General features: G+C 38.6%; 1 protein-coding gene across 2 annotated transcripts in view; it reads right to left on the reverse strand.

The window, feature by feature from the left end:
• The window catches only part of ppp1r16b (protein phosphatase 1, regulatory subunit 16B), an 85,629-nt gene that overhangs the window by 38,436 nt on the left and 25,786 nt on the right, over window positions 1-21,407 (reverse strand). The window contains exons 1-2 of one of the 2 annotated variants that reach the window (XM_088005741.1): window positions 16,218-16,374; window positions 14,504-14,934 (exon numbers count right to left, since the gene is read on the reverse strand). In XM_088005741.1, coding sequence (XP_087861867.1) covers window positions 14,504-14,771 — 268 coding nt within the window. In that variant the 5' untranslated portion in view covers window positions 14,772-14,934; window positions 16,218-16,374. Of the gene's footprint in view, window positions 1-14,503; window positions 14,935-16,217; window positions 16,375-21,407 lie in introns of those variants that run through there. The other variant, XM_014997650.2, reaches the window with a different exon arrangement.

The raw sequence follows: 21,407 nt of genomic DNA on the forward strand, positions 1-21,407 counted from the left end.
AGCAGGGTGCTGAACAAGCATTTGGGAGATTGGCAGCAGGGGATCAACCCACGACGCACGCTGACATGCCTTCGGCAGGCCAGCGCCAGGCAGGAGGGCTTCAATCACAGTCACTGATAAGATGGAGCCCTGCTGGTAGATTTATCCACCACTTGCTTAATGTGGCCCCATTTCAACTAATGTTTTCCTCTTCTAATGTTTCTTCTTCCTACTCATTATCAATAAATCAGGATTCTTTGGAAGTTGAGTGGCATTAAAACAAGAATCTCTTTATCTTCTGTTACATTAAGTATGTTAAAACTGACCTGACCTCAGTCAAAATGTGATAAGATAGTAAGATATGTTTATTTAGGGGGTTTTTCACGCACTGTAAAATGACTCATGGCAGCCATGAAGTTTAGGTTTAAATAAATCTTTAAAAGTGATGGAGAGTTTCTCAGGCGTTTCTGATTTTAATTTATGAAAGTGGGGTTTTTCAGGAAAAAAAAAATAACCTTGGTTCTGTCGGACCTTTTACTGAACTAAATAAGAAGTCATGTTGCACAGTTTGTGACAGCTGAGTGGCTCGGAGCCACGGCTGCACAGACCTCTCCGTGTCTGCCTCAGTTACCATGGAAATAGGAGTTAACTCAAGAGTCAGGGTTTTCCCAGGAGAGATAACCGATGTGAAAGAGACAAGGTGATGGAGAACTCAGAAAGCCCCTGTGCAAGGCACCACTTGTGAGAAAATGGCTCACTGAAGTAGCAAGTAAACAATGGAGTAATAATTATGCCAACGATAAAAAAAAAGACGCTGAAGTGAGCAGATTGAAAAGAAGGATTGGATGAAAATAAGACATGCAAATTAAATTGCAGTGAAGACAAAGGCCCAGTGGAGGAGGGACCGTCAGTGGCATGCTCACGCTAAACAAATAACTCTTTGTTGCTTTGATATAATGAGAACACGTGTTCAGATATGAAACTAAATAAGCCAACATTCTGATAATTCTTCGCTCTAGCGCATCCGGTTCTGCTAATTGACTCAGCCAGCCACTGACGCCATCTCCCAAACATCTAACCTCCTAGCAGCACTGGACATACTACCCAGCAATCAATCATGCTGCTTCCACTGTTACGTTTTTACTTTTCCACAGGACTGTCGAGTCCAAATTACAACTATGAGTCATTTCTCTAAAGAAAAAGCATCGGCTGGGAGGAGACAGCAGTGCCGGGCTGTGCCGGGTGAAGCGATTAACCCTGGGGGGGCTGGGTCTCATGAGAGTGAACAGAAATCTCTGAGGCTGAGGGGCAAAGGAGAACAGCAAAACGAGAAAAAGTTGAGTTCTGCTGAGCCAAAGGCTGACAAGAAAGCTCCCTTAATCACACAGGATTGGGAGGAAGGAAAGGACAGGTCGAAAAAGGAGGAGAGAAGCAGCAGCTTTATAACACTACTCATGACAGGAGGGAACGATCAAACCCCCTAATCAAGGCAGAATTTGACAACCCACACAAGGTTATCTGTCATTGTTGCAGCCCTACTCGAGAGCATGAAATGCAAAATCCCACTTAAGTAATCAAGCTCCAGGAATGTAACATCAAATCAATAGTGATGATAAGGACGATGATAAAGAGGGAAGAAAGGGTGTAAAAGCATCGGTGAAGGAGTCGTGATTTGGCTTTATGTGAATAATTATGTGTGAAAAAAAAAAAAACCCACAAGAGCTCATCCAAATTAAATCATTTGTGAGTTAAACAGACATCGGTTTGGTCAGTGTGTTCACCAGCAGGTTCAGCTCAACCTGCAACCATCTTACGACTTATAGTGCCATGATTAAATAAAGAGTCTTTACAGGTTTCAATTAAATACTTTGACTAATCAAAATACATTTTTATGTCAAACAATAATAACCCGAGTAGACATAAAAAGCAGTTTTTAAATTATTTAAAAACAGAAAAAAAGCTAGTGCTTTATTAAATCCTGACTTAATGGTGATTAACCAATTATTTTATACCAATTTCACAACAATGACCGACTCCACAGAATAGAAATCACTTAAACAGAAACAGTCTGACAACATGAAGTTTGCTAAAAGATCTCAAAAAGCAACACGTCATCGCCAGACATACAAAAAATGCTAGAAAAAAACAACTAGCATCAATCAATCGTAAAAGGGCTACAAAGCCGTCTCTAAGATGGCTGCCGTTATTTGTGGATAATGGAAGTCATTATACACAAATTGAGAAAACATGGAACAGTGGAGAGCCTTCTCAGGAGTGCCTGGCCACAAAAAGAAGCTATGCACTAGCTCTAGTAAGTTATGAAATAATTAGGTTTAAAGGGTAGTTACTGTTCACCCAGAGCTAAGTTAATAAAGCTACTTTTAGTTTAAATTAAAATTATGTTTGATAAAATGTATTTGATCATCTGAAACTTTGAAGTCTGACAAGAAAAACAAATTAAGAAATCTATACCAGGGTAAAGAGCATTTTATACTTCCCTCAAACTAATTAATAGCAATTATTAGGTAACAGAAAAGTTAATTGTTAATAAAGAATCAGTGAATTTCCTCTGAACTATCAGAATTTATTTTTCCTTCTTCATAAAAGGCTTAAACCACTAAGAACAGTGAGAATGATGTCTTTAAGTCCATCAGCCAACAGCCATCACTCTGATAGTTGATTCTGAAGTTTAGTAAGTGCCAAATTAAGGAAAATGACTTGTACATTCATGCAAAAACCTGTAGCACTTTTGTTTTCACATTCACACGTTGTATTGCTTAAAACATGCAATTGGTCGAAGCAGAAATCAGCAGCTCCAGAACTCAAAAGAAACCTGGAAATCAGCATTGGCAGGAAAGAGCCTGATCAGTGCATTTCTAACAAAGCTAAGGAGCATTTGCAGCTCAGATCCCCACAGATCACTGCTCAGCCTTGTTGTCATTTGTCTTACAACACATGACCCAGCTTACACAGCGGCTGTAAGGGGTCACGCCAGCTTAGTCAGACATGTGAGCAAACAACCTCATGCTGTGGATCAGCAGTTAATTCATACTAAAGGAAAATCTCACTCCACAGGCTTTAGAAAGTCGCTGCTATCCAAGATGGGTCAAATAAAGTCTGATGTGTTTGTGCTTCAACAAACAAGTCAATTTTAAGTTTACTGATCCAGGTAAGTTAAAGTACATTGAAAAAACTCAGATCCGTGATGAAATTCTTCTTCCATGGAGGCCGATTGAGATGATTCTTTTCAGCCATTTGTTCAAATCTAGTTGTGTTATGTTTTGTGTCGAGGCTTCCTCCTTTTTCGCTGCTTTTCAGTTGAGTCCTTGCACCTGAGCATTGTTTTGAGTAAAAAGGCTTTTAGGTTGTTAACCGACTTATCTTTGACCTATGAATTACTCAAGAATAGAAGAAAAATAAACCCTCAAGGATTAACCAGTGTGGCCTGAACTAACAGCAAACTCTACAAGTAAAAACTTTTAAATTAAACTTCAAGGCAAACTTCGATTTGCAAAGCATAAATAAATGTTTAGCTGAGAACTTACGACAGATGCCTGCAAACCTCGACACATAGAAGCAATGTTGTAAATGAGAGGAAGTCAAAACTCCTTCACAACAGCGAGAAGTAAATGATTATATTAATCAATTATGTAATTTACGTTAAAAATGATTCTGCAAGCAAAGAGTGTAGAATATGCCTGATTTAAACAGTTTTGCAACTTGAAAAGACCAACATTATGTATTTTACCATCCTTTCCAATTCCTGTTCATCCCAGGAAGACAATAAAAAGAATGTAATAAGTGAGGCGTATCTCCAGACTTCTAGACAATCCTGTAGATTTATAGATGTGTAAAATGAGCCTGTGTATTACCAACCGGATCAGAGGGCTTTACATCAGATCCAGAGTTTACAGGGTTTAAAGGCACTGAAAAGGAGGAGATGGATGACAGAATCTGAGCATCTTTATAGGCTGATAAATGTGGTTCAAAAGTTTATCCTTTTATATCCGTGAGTGACGTATCTGAACTTAACTTCTCCTTTTTTGACTCACTCCATCATTATCACTATAATCAAACAGATCAGACACATTGATGTTGCAACACAGCGACCTACATCATCATGGCAGAGACCCGTTTATCTTTCAATGCCAGACCTGTGAGCAGCTCCGTTTCATGTTTTGGAGCTCATTTCTCTTTCATCGTGACACGATAAAGACATCGTTCCAGCAACACACTAAGAGACTTTATTACAGGTAGACAACACGGGATACTTCTCTGTGATTCGTCTCATTACTTTTACAGATCATTTACTTAATAAATCCACTAACAAGAGCAGAAGAATAGAAGAGGAGTCTGAAACTACCTTTGAAATGAGAACTGGAAGTGACAGGAAGCTGCAAATGCATCTATCTGGCAACAGAAACAAAAAAATTTATCTTTGCTATTCGGTGTTGCGTAGTTGCATTTTAAAATCAATATATGCAACAAGTCTAAGCCAAAATAAGTTGTTTTGAAACTGAACAGCGTCAGTGAGGCATATAATCCATTTTTATCAGGGTGTTATGAACTCTATTATAATGTATGGGATGCTTCTGCACAAGTTAAAGCCAAGCTGATGCAAATGAACTTCTCTTTTCAGGACATTTCTGAGCAAGGTGTTCTTCGAAAGGAACAAAAGCTTCTGCTTGCGTGTCCTTCATCAGTCTGAAGAGCTGCGTTCTGGCAGCAGGTAGCAGCAGAGCAAGTCGTAATAAAAATGCATTTCAAAAAGGATGAACAGTTTTCTGTAAAAGCTCTAGCAATCATTTAACATAGGAATTGTGAAGTTTATCTAACTGGTGAGATATGCCTCTTTTTTTAAAAAAACTTTTGCAACTTTAATTTTTTTTTTTTTTTTTTTTTTTTTAAGTCAACTACTAGGATGGTCTAAAACAATTTTTCCCCAAAGTGACAACTAAGCATTTCGCATCAGTGCTTCATATAAAAGCAAATAATGGACAAAAAGAAGAGATGTACCGCATACACCGATAAAAAAATAAAACTAGATATGCGATTTGCAGCATGATACATAACCTCAATGCCACCACCTGGTATTAAATCAGGGTTAATGTTATGTTATATCTTTAAATATGATACCCAAACATTACATAAAGACGCTGAGACCAACTTTCAAACCACGGATACAGAAATAGGGTACGAATCAGAAAAGAAGGGTAATATTTATGAGGATTTCAATGGGATTCCAAAGAATAAGGGAGTTTTCATCTGAGCAGTACGGACAGGAGTTTTTAAACCACACTTCTCTCTCACACAGAAAAGGTCACTAACTGTGCAGAGTTTATGAAAAAGATCCAATTAAATTTCTCAGATTTTCATTCCGTTTTGTTACTGCCTCGGTGAAGGATGTTTGTGACATTTTTCCACTGGTATTTGAAATGAGAAGTGAAGATAAACCACTGTGCGACATGTTTTAACATGAATCTGAAAGCTGACGTTAAAATCAGCAGAGGAGTATAAACATAAGACGAGATGGTCTGTGTTTTGGTGATGAATTTCCCCCGTGCTCTGTGCACTCCTTCTCGTCTTTCACTTTTGCAAGACTTTTTGATGCCATTCTGCTGCTGCCATATGCCTGGGAGCAGCTAAGCCTATTTTAGGCCTCTGAGGAGAAGCCCTGACCACTCTAATAAGACAGAAGAAGAAGACAAAAGCTCCTCTGAGACCTAATTTGCACGCAAATAAGAAAAAAAAATTAGAGTGAACCACACGAGTACTTTCCCTGTGGGAGGTGATACACACTTGTGGAGTATTTTTTTTTTTTTCGTATCTACGGTTGTATTTTTATGGTGATGATATGGCAGGAAAAAAAAATACAGAGAAAAACCAAAAGTGAAAAGCCACACGTCTAAAACTGGAATGTGGATTTTAAGGGCGGCTTCTCGGGCTGCAAAGTTAGAAGTTATGAAGTTTCAGTGGGGGGCATAAGTGGTAATTAGACTGCAGGGTGTTGTCCTTGAGAGTGGGTGGTTAAATGGAGAGAAGGGTGGGAAGAGGACAGAGCTGCAAAACAAAGAGAGTTCAACGAGAGGCACGTCTGGAAGATGTGTGGAGTCACATAACAATGAGGATACTTCAAATGTCCAAACAGTCACTCCTTAAAAAGGTTCTTCACTGGTCTACTGATTCTGCTTGCCTTGCTTATTCATAGCATTGCAGCTACAAACACTGCAGATAAACTTGTAAATACAGCTGCAAGTGTCATTTATGCTTCACAGTTTTGGACATCTATACTGCCTTATAATATTCTTCACAGAATATTATTCTTTCTGAGAATCTTTGTGAGACTGAAGGGAAAGCATGAAGATAATTTTTAAAATATTTTCACAGATTCTAAACGGGACATTGATCTGTACTTTGACTAGGCCATTCTTACACACGAATTAAGCTTTGATCTAAACCTTTCATCTGGAGCTCTGCATTCTTGTTTACTGCTATGCTGTCTTCCCTGCATCATGATACGACCACCACCATGTTTCACAGTTGGGACGGTGCGTTCAGAGGTCAGCTTTGCATGTAGAAACTATCAACTTTCACCTAATTTCATCTATTTCAGCATCTCTGCAAATTTCTGCAAGGCTTGTTGGGAATGTTAAACACGACTTTCTTCGGCTTTCTTTCAACAATCATCTTCTAGTTCTTCCGTTAAACACAGATTTGTGAATGACGAATAATCGATGTGACAACACATTCTCTCTCCAGAGCTGTAGATCTCCTGAGCTCCTCCAGAGTTTGGGTTGATTCGTCAATTAAAACTCTACTTTCCTGGTCTGCTAGTTTAGATGGATGCCGATGTCTGGGTAAGAACGCAGCTGTGCCATAATCTATCCTCAGACGGGAAGATGGGACTCTGTGATGTTCAACACCTGGGTTATTGTTTTCTAACCTCATCCTGCTTCAGTCTTCTCCACAACTTTATCCCTGACAGACCTGCTTCGTTCATTAATCTTCATGATTCTGTTTGTTTTCTGACGTTCTGCAGCAAAGCTCTGAGGCCTTCGGAGAACAGCTTTATTTATACCGACATTGAAACACACAAAGGTGGATGTTGCCTGAAATCAGAAAAACAATACATTAAAGTTTGTAGTCGTCATATGACAAAATGTGAAAATGTTAAAATTATTGTTTTTTAGACATTTAGATATATTTTATCTGGAATTTTTCTGTTTTGTCATTTAAGAATTTAACGCGTCTGGTCTTCAGTTTTCATCTCAGGGATTAAACCACAACAGAAGGACTAAAGTAAAGCTTTGTTGTCCTCATTTGAATAGAAGAAGGTGTGTCCAAGAGTTCTTTGCAGCTTTACAGTAGCAGCATTAATGCTCACTTAAAGCTGTTGCCCACAAAGGATTATAAAGATTAGAAATGTTTCTTCTGAGCAAACATTATCTCCATATTTTTCCTGCCTCACACAAATGTTTATGATGGTTGGTCTACAGGAAAACAAGTCATAAATGTTTAGTTCTTCGCAATAATCAGCCATGAAGATTCACAGAAATTACAGAAGCATTGTAAGACCCTGCTCTGCTAATGGACACTTTGGGAAGCAGGAAGTGAAAGTGCTGTTCACCATCTCTACTTTCACCACCCACTAAACCTCCGCTAATCACCACAAAGAGTCAGCTGCATCCAAACCTGATGATGATGAACGGCAGCTGAATAAATGTCTGTTTTCTTCTTAAAGGCGTAGTGACCATGTGAACTTCATCACACAAGCTGCTGAAATAGCAACCTGCTTTTAAAGCGAGGGCATTAGCTCAGTCGATACTGCGTCTTTGTTGCTGACTGTCCACCCTGACCCCGCTGCTCTTCAGTGGGACGGCGGAGAAATCCCATCAGACTCAATGGCCTGACAGCCACACAGAGAGAGGCCGGGGTGATTCACAGTAATTTCACAGCCATCAGCCCTCGACGCTGTGAGGGGGCGCAGGGTTGAGGAGGCCGGGGGACAGAGAAATGGTCTCTGACATCCCTGCTGCACCTCCATCAAGCTATTTTCTTCCTCTTCTCTGCTGTGTTACTCTTAACTAGCAACAACAGACCAAAAATATTTACATCTCTGACGGATTTATGTCTAGATTCCTCTTATAATTTCACCAACCTTTGTCTCCTGACTGCAAATAATATTGACATGTTGGGATTAGGGCGACGGCAAGGAGGCTTTCTCCCTCAACTTGGAGTTAATCACCAAAGATAAATGATCAAATTACCTGTAGACGAAAAAAACTGGCCATAAATAGGGTTAGATAGCTCCAATGCTAATAAAGGTTGTTGTAAAATGTTTGTAAAATCTTTTTACACTCTACTGAGAGACATCTGTTCAATCTTCCACCAGAAACAAAATTCTGGGTCAAATGAAATTCATTTAAATTTACATTTGCCATAAATAATTGTGGTATGACATTCCCTGGGGAAAATATGGAACTACTCATCAAGATGGTCGGTTATTTTACTTTGTAGCAAAATGTCTTGTAGCACAGATAATACACTAACTTATTACATCTAACAACTGAAAAATCTATCTTTAGTAAAAGATAAATATTAAAGTTAACATAGCTCAGAGCAAATTAAGGGAAAAATGTGATATCAACCTTTAATTTGCATTTCTAAAACAAATATCTGCACTAGTCTATATTTGTATATTTCTACAGCGTTTCTGTTAAAGAAGCAGGGAAGATGGCGACCAAAACTTTAAAGGAAATCTAGGGGATAATGACATTTTGTTATGTCACCAGCTTGAGGCAGGTTTGTTGATTAATTTGTTTCTCAGGATGTCACATTATGAGTGTGCAGTAATAAACGCACAAAGAACTCTCTAGAGTGCAATAATGGTTGGCTAATATATTCCAAGCGTTGCAAACTTGCATTTCTCACAGCAGAAGATGCTCACATTGGACACAAATGGCATTGGCCAAAATACAACAAGGTCACAGAGTTTAGGAAAGATAGACGCCATCAACCAATTTTCTGATATAGTGCAGTCCCACCAATAAATATGAATGCTACTTCATAGTGTGAGGCAAGTCTAAAAAAGTCTGAAAGTTTAGCCATAGAATAAAGAAAAATATCTGACATATACTCCTCAGAAAGTAGTCTATATTTCTGCCTGAGCTGGAGATGCAATCTAAAAAAAAATGAACTCAGAAGAACATATGAACCCCTCGGAGCATTTTCTGATGGAAACCTGAGTAGTTTGGACAACATGCAGCTCTTTCAACAAGGACTCAGCCTAAACCAACACGTTGCAGAGCAGCAGTAGCCAAATCTGTCGTCTCATCAGCTATTTAAAGAAATCTGTGAGATTGGGTTATTAAATTCAGTTTGCACCGTTTAAGCAAACTGAACATAAAGCTCACAGTCACAGTATTTGCCTGACCACTTTAAAATCACGTACCTACAGATATGTTTTTTTTTTTTTTTGTTTGTTTGTTTGGTTTGGACAGAGCAGAGCATGGTTTTAATGTAATTTAGAAAGAATATGTTCAGGGAAATTAATAACACATATTTTCTGAGGCCAAAGCAACTCAGCTGATTCTGTCATTTTAATTAGTCCAGATCAAGTACGATTCCAGTAAAATAAATTCAAAAACCTTCTATTCAATAGGACTAAACATGTTGAGAACGATTACTTTGAGCTCCTTCCACCCTCTGCTGACCTAATCTTACAGAATCTCAGTGCGCTTGGCGTGGTACTATCAATTCATAAGACCTGCTGTCAAGAAAACACGGACAGCAGTGGCATGTGGTGTCTCACCTGATTTACTCTCCAATCTCACCTGAATGGAAAATATCACACAGACACTATGGTTCTTCTCCTAACTCATCCAAATGTCTCTGAAAGGCGGATAAAAATGTTGCCGAAAACAAGAATTTGAAGAATAACACAAACACCTGGTAGTGGTACTTTGAGCCTGAAATAAGGAATATGCATGATGTAGTTATTGCTTTGTTTTATGGTCCGGTTGCAAACAAACACACGAACTTGAGTTTGTGTACATATTGTTTGAAATATACGTCTCCTCTCTGGCTGGAGAGTTTACTCCCAGAGCTCCCAGAGCGGAAGTACTAATGACAGGAAAAACAAACACACACACACACACACACACACACACACACACACACACACAGAGAGAAACACACACAGAGAAACACACACATCCATTAAATACGCACCACTACACAGATTCAGTTTTTAACACTTTTAGCTGTTTTAATGCTGTGCAACTCAGAAGTTCACAACAAACAGCAAGTGATTCAATTATGAAGAATGCATACCAAAAACCAGCATTATGTCAACACTGAGAGCAAAGGGAGGAAGTGGAGAATTACAGGAAGCAACCCGTCTACTCCTCCAAATCACAGATTAAATGTGAGTCTCCTTCTGCGTCTCATCTCATTATAGCCTCAGTACAGTCAGCCCCAGGTCGGTGTCTCAACCTCTCTGTTTTGTTTACATTTGACTAAACACCCTGAAGATGCCATCTGCTGCAGCACGTGGGCTTTTAAAACTTTTTATTTGGAGACGTGTTGTACTTTAATGACATTTTAACCGTGCAGAAATGAATGTTTAAATATTTATTAGCTTCTCTCTTTTTCTTTTACTTCTTGATCTCTTTACAAAAACTGGAATTGTGTCTTTTTGATTTCCATCCTTCATAAGTATCTTTTCTCTGCTTATAAGTCACTCTTTGAACACAAACTTTCCAAAAAGTTTGATTTTCTTTTAAATGGGTGAGTGTTATATAATTTCCAAACACACAATGACACAGCACAATCAAGTTACCTTAAGTTGTGTTAAAAATGCTGTTTATATCAAACATAGCCTTAAAGAAACTTGACCTTGCAATTTAAGGCCTTGAAATTGAGCTTCTGTCTCTTTCTCCAGCTCTTTCTGACACTCCACATTCAGCGCTTCATCACAACACTGCTCCTCCATTATGCTGTTTACAACCATTCTTAGGAGCGCTGAACTGAGAGGAAGTTTGTATGATAAACTCAGCAGCAACGCAGATCAACCAGGTGTTTGTTAATTGCTGCTGCTGCTGCTAGTCTGGAGGAGCTGAGAGGAGAGGGCGAAGGGCAGGGATGATCTGTGAGGCAGAAGCTTAGCTTGGAAACTGCAGCTCTGAGGAGAAACTTTGGATAAGCACCCCTGAATGGTTGCCATGGAGATTCAAGGATTTTGCAAACATCCACAAAAGAATCAAAGCAACACTCCAGGTATGAGGGAATAACATTATAACATGAAATAAAGCACTTTAAATATGTTTTTTTTGGCACCAGTGGCCTTTTGGAGCTATTGACATTTTGAAGAGAGAGAGAGAAACAGAGGGCAGCTGAGTCAAGGACTGTAGCACCTATATATGGGGCACATGCTCCACCTTCTACACCACCAACACACAATGGCTTTTTTTTTACTTAAAAAAAAAATGTCTGAACACATTCCCACAGTAATCCCTTTAACTACTATTTTGTTTTCCTTTCTTTACATAACCCTAACTGAAATCATGAACAAATGAAACGTCGTTTCTGTTGTGAAGCATTTCTGTTAAACTGGTCGGCCCGCCATGCACAGACTGCGGGAGCAGCACAGCGTGTGGAGACACGACGCCTGATCGAGCATTTGGGGACCAGAGGGAATGAGAGGGAAGATTATCAGGCTCCCGAACCAGCCAGCTGCCACTGGAGCTGTGTGGGCAACACTACATCCTGCCTGTCTCCCTTCTGCTTTTTATCTCCATGCCTCTTTCATGGTCACCCTCATTAAACAGCAGCGGTAGCAGACGTTTTTGTGCCCAGGCACTGCCAGCAGGAAGGAGAACTGACAAAAGCTTCTGTGTGTCAAACGTGCAAAAAACAGAGCCAAGACATCTACTCTCGATGTGTGTCAAGTGTGAAAATGAAGAGTCACGTGCATGACGTCGAAAAGTAACTTTGTTTAAATATGCAGGATATACTGCTTGTACAATATTCACTTCCAGTTTAAGGTTTCATGAGAAGTTTGAAACCACTAATAAAGAGGTTAACTCGAAGTTGTTTGAGGCAGATGAAACTGCAGTTCATGAAAAATGGCAACAAAGCTTAGAAGTAAGAATAGTGAGCAAAGCTTTAAGACTGAGAAAAATATTACACAAAGTGAAAAATAATAAGATCCCTGTACAGGATCTGGATAGATGCCCTGCCCAAATTCACATGAAAACCCTTAAAAGCTAGTATGAAACAGTGCTAAAAAGAAAGTTCACCCTAGGGTTGTTTTCCACAGCTCTCTTAAGGTTCTGAGCACAGCATTTCATCAGGTTATAGTCTGGACTTTGACTAGGCCATTGCAACACGTTGATTCGTTTAGTTGGTTTTTTTTTGCATTTGGTTGTAGATTTACTGCTGAGTGAGATCATTGTTCTATTTCATGTGCAACTTTCATTCCCTCCCCCCCTGTGTTCGACAGTACGAGGTGTTTGGTTTTTATCTTAGCACCTCATCTATTCAGGCTCGACTTCACAAAACCTAAATTATACTTCTCTCTAAATTGTTTTTAGAGAGAAGTTTTCTCCCAGCAGCATTTTCACTTCCATAAGGTTATAAATCTGCAAAAGATTTTCTCAGTAATCTGTTTACATCGACTGTAAAACAAGTAAAACTCAGTGACCGATGAACACAAAATGATTCAAAACACACAGTGTGTGTTTATTTATGTTCATTTAGCTGCGACGTCTACCACAACACGTTTCTCAAAACAAAACTAATTCTATTCATTTGGCCAGTGCTGTATGTTGGACCAAAGTTAAACTATGATAAAATATGACCTTCCTATGTATTTTTAAAAAATTTGTAAAAAATAATGTAGCAACTTTAAAGGGCGTGTTAGTCTGTCCTTTCATGAAAGAGTGCCTTTTAAAGCTCTCTGATGAGCTAAATGCTTTGAAATCATCTTCCTTTGGTTTTCCATGTGGCGATAATCCCTAAAAAGCTGCGCCTACATCTAAATGTTTCCCTACTTGGAAGTGGACATAGATTATTAATTACCCTTCTGTGCTTTTTCCAGGCCAAACTGAAGACTCAGAGGAAAGTTGGAGCTGATAGGCTAAAAGCCCTAAAGTGACTTTGTGTGAATTGCACCCAGCAGAGCAGCCCAACAACACTCTTTAAATGTTCCCTAAAGCATTTCCAAAAATCAATCCGACACCACAACTCCAGTAACAAACAACAACAGGGTCTCTACCGCAAACGGCATTTCACATTCCTAGGCTGATGTGCGTGTTTCTACAAGTAAATGCCGTCTGTCCTGTTATTATAATTATTACGTAAATAACGGAGCCTCGCGGTGGCTTTTAAATCTGTTGAGACAGTTTGCAAACAGAAAGGATAATAGTGCCACTGCAGGCTGGTTTTGTTGTGATTAAAAGAGATCAAACCACTTTCAGGTTAAAATGACATTAAATTAGATGTCATATATGAAAGATAGCAGCATGTTATCATTTAGGCATCACAGACTGGCTGCCAAGGCATCGTGGGACAGTCTCTACTGGAGGAAAACAATTATTATCTCCAAACAGAGGGGGATTTTTTAATTAAAAGACTGGCAGAGTTTCATCTCAGTGTGACAACTCCATTATTCTCACAATGATAAAGCGGACTTGTGGCAGAACAAATTTCCAGAAGCGTTTTCAGCGTGCAAGCTGAGCTAATTGTTTTCCTGACATTTTGATACCTCTGAGATGAACAAGGTGCTCAGTTCAGGAACAAAACATGACGGGGCATTTTAACACGAGAGGCACTGACAGACCTGCTGTTGACTGGAACTGGGTGATTTTCAGATCGATAACCAGGTAACAAAAACGTGATTTTTTTTTTTTTTTCCAATCAGTGAATGAATCATACAAGAACATTTCCATAAGAACTAACACTCTTAAATCTTTGGCTGTCATTGCAGAAAGAAGAAAATCCTAAAGTTAATTATTTTGAGCAACAGTGAGAGGTTTAAAAATGAAGATATTTAAATGTTATAGCATGTACTGCAGACATGCTACAACACCTTTATATTCTGTAAATAATGAGCAGACAAAATTCTCAGGTTCTCTTCAGATCCTGCAGTGTAGTAAAGGGAACTGCTTCATCAATATATTTCTCTAATTATAATTTAATTGTAATTTCTAATTAGTTAAATCAGCTCTTCTTTAATATCCATGAGCATTACATTGGTGAAGACTGGCCTGAATTTTGCACATTTCCGTATTTTTATTCTGTTTGTAAAAATAAAAAAAATAGAAGTTCCAGTGATTTGTCTGATGACTAAACCAGATGATATTTTAAAACTCACACAGTTTAAAACTCTCATATAATATAAATGATTAAAGACCCACTTACAGTAGAAGAATAAAAAATTATAAATGATGTAAGCTATAGTTCTTCATTTAAAAAAAATGCATTATAATGTCTATTAATTTCTGTAATTTACAACATCAGTTACCTTCATCGGGATCGTTCCTGGCTGAAGCCTCCAGAAGAGCCACGCTAGCAGCGAAGGACACCCGTCTCTTGGACTCTGACTGCTGAAGGCTGTTCAAATTACGACTCTTCTTGTCAGCCTTCCTCTTCTTGTTCTGCATCTCCTTCTCGTACACGGCCCACCTCTTCAGCTGCTGGGTACGGCGCTTCTGAGCCGCCCGCAGCCTCTCCAGACTGGGCACCTTGTCCAGCTGCTGCAGCTCCTGGATCAGCTCCAGGTGGTTGGCCATGCCGCCGGGTGGGATGGATAGCAGCGGCAGCGGCGGATGATGAGGATAGTGATGGTAGAGGGGGGGAGTTGCTGGGAAGGTAGGATTCTAGCGAGGTCTACACCTTCGGCTATGGCCTCCTCCCTTTATCCTCATCATCATCCTTTCATCACCAGTAAACGACCTGAGAGAGCAGACAGAGAGAGAAAAAGTGTTGTTAGATGTCACCCAGAGAATGTTCATAAATAACTGAGATACGCCATCTTGTAAGAGTATTCAAGCTGCTTGAACTTTTTCAAAGTTTGTCATGTCACAACCACAAACTTCGTTGGATTTCACAGGAGTTTCAAGTGATAGGCCAACTCAAAATAATACAGAATTACAAACCAAAACAAAAGCAACAGATGGTTTTATTTTTTTCCCCCAGTAATAGTCTGGAAAGTGTGGCATGCATTAGCTTTTCAGCCCCTTTGAGTTTAACCTCTTTCACTTAAATTTCAGCAGGAGGTCCTCCACGGTATGCCCCCAGTAGCTTTGCATTTCTAGACCCTCAAGTTCAGACGGAGTGGGTCTGTGTGCATACATTTTCAGGAAATGCAGCATATTTTAACTGGGGCATGAATATGTATCTATCTAAATCATTGTATCTCTGGCTCTATGCCTTTTTTTGATTTTCTTGCTGAAATTTGGACCTACTCTATTTCACCACAGGCAGGGCGTGTTCAAGGATTTGTCCAGTCAGTTTTCTGTTAGTCATGTGTTATACGATGAGGAAAATTGCATCTTTATTTTCTTTCAATGAGGTAATTTCCTTTGAACTTAGATATGTGGAGCCCAAGACTCACGGCTGTGAAATTTTAACAGATTGTCCCAACGTCTTGGCATGAAAGCGACTGGTCGCACTGGTTGTGATAAGGGGTGTTGGACTGATGCTATATACAAATGTACACCACACTTTTCAGATTGTTAATTGTAAATAAATGTTAAATTGTTTTCTCACTTATTGAAAGTCTACCTGCAAAACTATGGATGAAAAAGAAAGAAATATGGTTTCAGGGGGGGAAAAATATCCCTTTCACAACAAAAAAGAAAAATTCTTCATCTTTATTACTAAACTGATCACTGATGGCTACTACAAATTTTTGTTCACTTTGCGAGCTTTTACGGATCTGTCAGCTATTCTTCATCATGGTTAACCGCTTCCCTAGAGCTGAAAGCACAACACAGAGAAAAAATTATAACCGGGGGGGAAGAGTGCTACGCCGAGGAGCAGAAGAGCCACAGAGGAGATTGTTTATTTTTCTAATTCAGAATAATAGTTTTCCATCCTCTTTGACAGTAAGTCCACTAAAGTGTTTCTGGCAAGTGAGAGCTTCAAGGGAGGCTGGAGAGAGCTCAATCAAACTACATGGAGGAAAGTAAACATCTGAAATATGAAGCCATAAGACTAAACAAAACGCCCCTTACCGATCACAAATGCCGAAATCACTATTGTAGAAAAGCTGATGAACATTTCCTCAAGTCTGCAGCCGCTCAGTAATGAAAACCACCCAGTTCTCCAGTATTCAGAGACAAAATGTTTCACAAAGCCACCAATAACTGCCTCCAGTCTGCCGTCAGACTCATGTTTCCTCTAGACCTCATACCTAACTGCTAAAAACATGGACAGGAAACACGCTGAACAATCACTTCCTACAGCATAATTTTCAGTTGTGGGGGTAACGGCGCACAAAGTCTATGTCAGGTTTCTTTTCTAAACTGAATCTACGGTAAAAACACTCAAAACTTCCACAAATTAAACTAAAACTTAAAGTTGTTTTCAGGGTCAAGATGTGAGAATGTCCTTGATTTTTTCTAACATAACTTAATGTTCAAATAACTCAGAGAGACACAAAAGCTTTTATGCAACAAATGTATTTGACATTGCAAATGATTCATAAGGACCTGGGTCACAACCTGAAGGCCAAACACATGAGGATTAGCAGCAGGGTCTCAAATTATTTCTGCTTCAATTTGAAACGTAAGCTTTGAGCAGAAATACCATCGAGTACACAAACTGCAAATGCAGATAAACAACCACCTGGACAATTTTTATTTCTACAAGAAATAAAAAATAATAATTACATCTGGTTTAAGTAGGTACAGTATTTTTTCCTGGTTAATTGAACTACTTTGTTGTTTGTTATGCATGAGATGCAAAAGCTGATAAAAAATAAACTTACTATTTAAATAGCTTGGATTCTGACTGGACTTGTGCAACTAACAGTCATTTCAGCTTACTGGTGATGTTTAAATCACTTGTAGAGAATATTTTAATCAAATTAAAGGAACTTCAATTTGAACGTGTTTGGCAATGAAAAAAGAATTACATATTAGCCAGTATTTTGAGGGCATTGATATTACTCTGTTGTTTTGCCATAGTAAAACAGTATTAGTTTAATAAAACTGAGATCTTGTGTTCTTTTTTTTTCAAAGATCTTTGTTTTCTGCAGCTGGAAAACAAGCCAACATTCTTGTAAGTTAGGAAAGTGTAGGAGCCTTCTTTCAGCCAGCTACTTAGCAATGTGCAGGAACAGATGTGAGAATGGATTTTTTTGTGAAAAGGCCCGTGACTTCAGCACTTTATCTTGCATAAACAATATGAAAATGTATGTGTAAGTGAAAAAAAACCACTTGAAATCTCTATAAACTTTTAAAAAAAGAAATTGGGAAATTAATTAAAGGAGATGAAAGAATAAAAACTGCTAACGTCAAGCAACGACATCCTAAAATGCTTTTATTTACTTCTCTGCGTTGTCCTTCCCTTTAACATCATCTTCTCGCTCTAGTATTATTAAATCCTATAAAGACCCTGCACTGATTTTGAGAGCATTGCACACTCTTTCAAGACATTACCTGAATTCATAAATAGTTATTTTCCTTTTTGTGCTCTCATCCATTCTGCAGCATAAAAACAGACTCTTGAGCCTATCTTAATGCTCCATTAGCGCTAAAGAGGAAAAGCACCATGCTGAGTGAAATAGACTGTTTGGAAGATGATGTTTGGTGCAGAGAAAAGGTCACATACATGCTCTGCACCTGAATTCACCTGGAGCATATTCCATGCTTAATCAGAGAAAATGAGAAGCACACAGCAGAGAAAATGTTTCTCTTATATTGTTCAAGAACAAAGAACAAATTGCTTTGAGGTGAAGTTCTAAATCTTTGATGTAAATTAGAAAATGTAGGGCTCAAAAAGACAGATATTCTTCAATGGTCTATGCTGGGAGCATTTTAAAACCCCACTGACTTTAAATGAGCTTGCCTAACAATAAAAAAAAAAGTCTCTGAATGAGTGCCAATGCATTATTGTGATTTATGAATAATGCAGAAAATGCAGACAAATAAATTTCTGTGACTCAAACCTGCTGATGTCGATAAAAACACGCCACATAAGATGATTTATTTTATTTTATTTGAAGAGGTTAAAATTTTCACCGCTGCAGACAAAGTGAGTTAACTTCAGGCAGGATGAGTGACGAACAAGGAGGCGGTCAGTGTTTGCTATAACTGTCTTTGATGGTCAAAACCATCAATGCTGGGAATTCAAAAACCAGGAGCGACTGCTGATCGAATCAGAGGGAATCAGAGCAGAGGTAATGATGTTACTCACACACAAACACACAAGTGAAAGTGAAGCCAGAGCCACAAAAAAAAAAGAATGAAAGACACAAACAGACCCATACAGACGAATAGCTTGAGCAATAATCCGATGCTGATGTTCAAAATCAGTTGTCATCGTTGGAATCAAAATGGGTTTTTTTTCCCCATCATTGGTAGCTAACAAACAAGTATCAACTTCCTACAGGAATGAATACTGACATGCGGTCATCATTTATTCAAAGAAGCTGACTTTAATGAAGGAAATGCTTAAATAAAAAATCATGTGCTAAAATTTCAAGAGATCAAAGTGTTCAGACCAAATTCAAGAAGATGCTCTTAGTTAGCATTTCTGTGCTGAACTTTATGCTAAGTAGAGGAAACACTGAAGAAACGATCTGCCTGCTCCTTTGTCTGGTTTATGTGGTTGGTAACATGATAAAGGTGTTTAGCAGGAAAGACAAAGGTTCCTTGAATGTTACATTTTGCTGTTTCTGTTTTTGTGATATTGCTTCACTTTGCCAAAGAATTATTCACTTTTTTTCTTTTCTTTTTATTTCATATCATAATATACGTATTTTCGGGACTATAAGCCGCACCTGGCTATAAGCCGCAGATATCTCTGCCGCGCCAGGTTTTCCACAACGATGCAGCAGCAGCAGAGGGGGGCGGACACCCAAAATTTGAGTCATAACAGGTGAATTGAATATCACATTTATTACGGTTGAAAAAGAAAAAGCTGCCAAGTTTAGATTTAGCTGAACTGATTATGAGGGCATATGAGTTTGAAGATAAAAATCTCCTTACTGTCTGCTACTAGCATGTGCTAAATGAAAATGGGCGTTTTCTTCTTCTCCTTCTTCTTCTTCTGCTTCTTTAGATTTCAACGGCAGCTTGCATCCATTATTTCCATTATTGTTGCACTACTGCCATCTATTGGATCCTAATATCTATACCTCAAATTCTCATAAAGATACCAGAATTATTTAAAAAACAAAAAAATCTTCTTTTTCCCCTCAATGCTATTTAACTGATCAACAATATTTTCAAATTTCAATTCCCTATTAAAACCTAATTCCGTTTTAATGGGCAATTTCTTCTTTTATTTCTTGACTTCCAATGATTTACTTCCTGCTAAAGAGCCCCCTGGTGGTTGAAGAAAAATCCACATATAAGCCGCACTGGAGTATAAGCCGCATGGTTCAAAGCGTAGGAAAAAAGTAGTGGCTTATAGTCCGGAAAATACAGTATATATCCAATATTTCACCGCACTGGATTGTTGTGAGGACTAAAAAACAAAAATCACTTGCTGATATCACAACAAATGTTTGGTTCCTTTTTAATTTCTACATAAACAGAACAAAATAGCAGAACTACTCAGTAGATTAAGGATGATCAATATGTCAAACACCTACCGTCACCTAATCACGGTTTTAATACAACTTCAGTCAATAAAAAAAAGAATTCAAGCCAACGAACGTTGTAGAACAGATTTAAAATTAAAGTAAAGTAAAATTCAAATTAATCATTATTGAACTATCAATATGCACAACACTACGATTCCAAAAGGATGATTAAATGTAATAAAGTCTGATGGTAAGCAAAAAAAAAATAGGAAAGCAGTGAACCAACACCTTCTACCTACAAAATATCTAATATACTTTTGCAATATTAAACCGGACCCAATTTTGTGTTCCAGGTTTATTTGCTACCGTTGCTTCCAAGCTTTAAAAACCTGATGAACTATCTGAAGACTACCCACACATTTGAAACCTAAGAGTGTAGGACGACTAACAAAGTTTTCCAAGAACAACAGATTTCTTTTTTTTTTTTCCAACATTAACCTCCTTCCATCTGGCAAACTAAACATTGTGTAACCACACAGCGGCAGACAAAGAGCTGAAGTAAACAGCAGTGTGATCGCATGCTGCGCCATGGGGAGTAAAAAGAAATTTCCATTTGATGACTCGACTGATGGGCCCACATGCTGATATGCTGCTTTGTTTCCGTTAGATTAAAACCAGGTGAGGAGTTAAATTTAGACAGCGCAGCTTTGTTTCCCCTGCAGGTAAAACAAGAATTCAGGAAATAATTTGTAAATTCAGAAGCAGTTTATCTCGCCACTGGCTCTTTAAAAGTGCTTCAAAAAAGACGCGAGAGAATGAAAAACCTGACATGATGTCATGGCAAGAGGCAAAGACGAGCTTTTTGATGTTATGTAAAACAGGGGAGCTGTAGGTAACTGTAAGCCCTGCAGCGACAGCACAGCCGTTACCCGCGGCAAAGGCAGCAAATCACAGATTGACCTCAATCAGCTCCCTGGCTGCAGCCATGAACGTTCCCATGCACTCACTTTGCGTTTCATATTATTACGTAAAAGCCCAAACCTAAATGCAATGCTGATTATCCTCCAAAAAAAAGCAGGCCAGACCATGGGCACAAAGCTGCTGCTATCAGTAAACAGTTCCTGCTCAAAGAAACCTCAGAAAAACAGTTGCTGGGCATTTTTAATGGCTGTTTTGTTTAATCTGGCTTCATAAATTGGCAGCTGCAGGACACAAAGCTTTGCTGTGATCACAAGGTCAACCAGAAGGCAAACATCGCTACGGACAATAATGAATGTTAACATAGTAAAAGTGAAAAGCTCCTCTACATCTTTTCCCATTTTCTTTCCCATTTATTGTGTCTTTGACATTTATTGGCACCCATAAAAGTAGCGTCTATTTAAGTGGCATAATATCCCAAAAGTAAAAGTAAGAAAACTCCTACCTATAATTTAAGCTCAATGAAGAAAATAAATTACACAATAGGATATACTTTTTTAACAAAGTACCATAAAATCACTGAAATTTTTTAATATGCATCTTAGTAGATCAGAGAACACTCACATAGTGTGTTTTTCACTTCCTGGTTTCCTGGTGTATAAATATGACACAAAGGCCTATTTTTGTTAGACACTGTTCAAAATGGGAAAGCCAGGAGAACATGCCATTCATGTCAGGGTACAAGTTAGCTTAT

The sequence above is a fragment of the Poecilia mexicana genome, unplaced genomic scaffold (genome assembly GCF_051168715.1).
Source record: "Poecilia mexicana isolate PSO_F unplaced genomic scaffold, ASM5116871v1 scaffold_5, whole genome shotgun sequence".
NCBI classification, from domain to species: domain Eukaryota; kingdom Metazoa; phylum Chordata; class Actinopteri; order Cyprinodontiformes; family Poeciliidae; genus Poecilia; species Poecilia mexicana.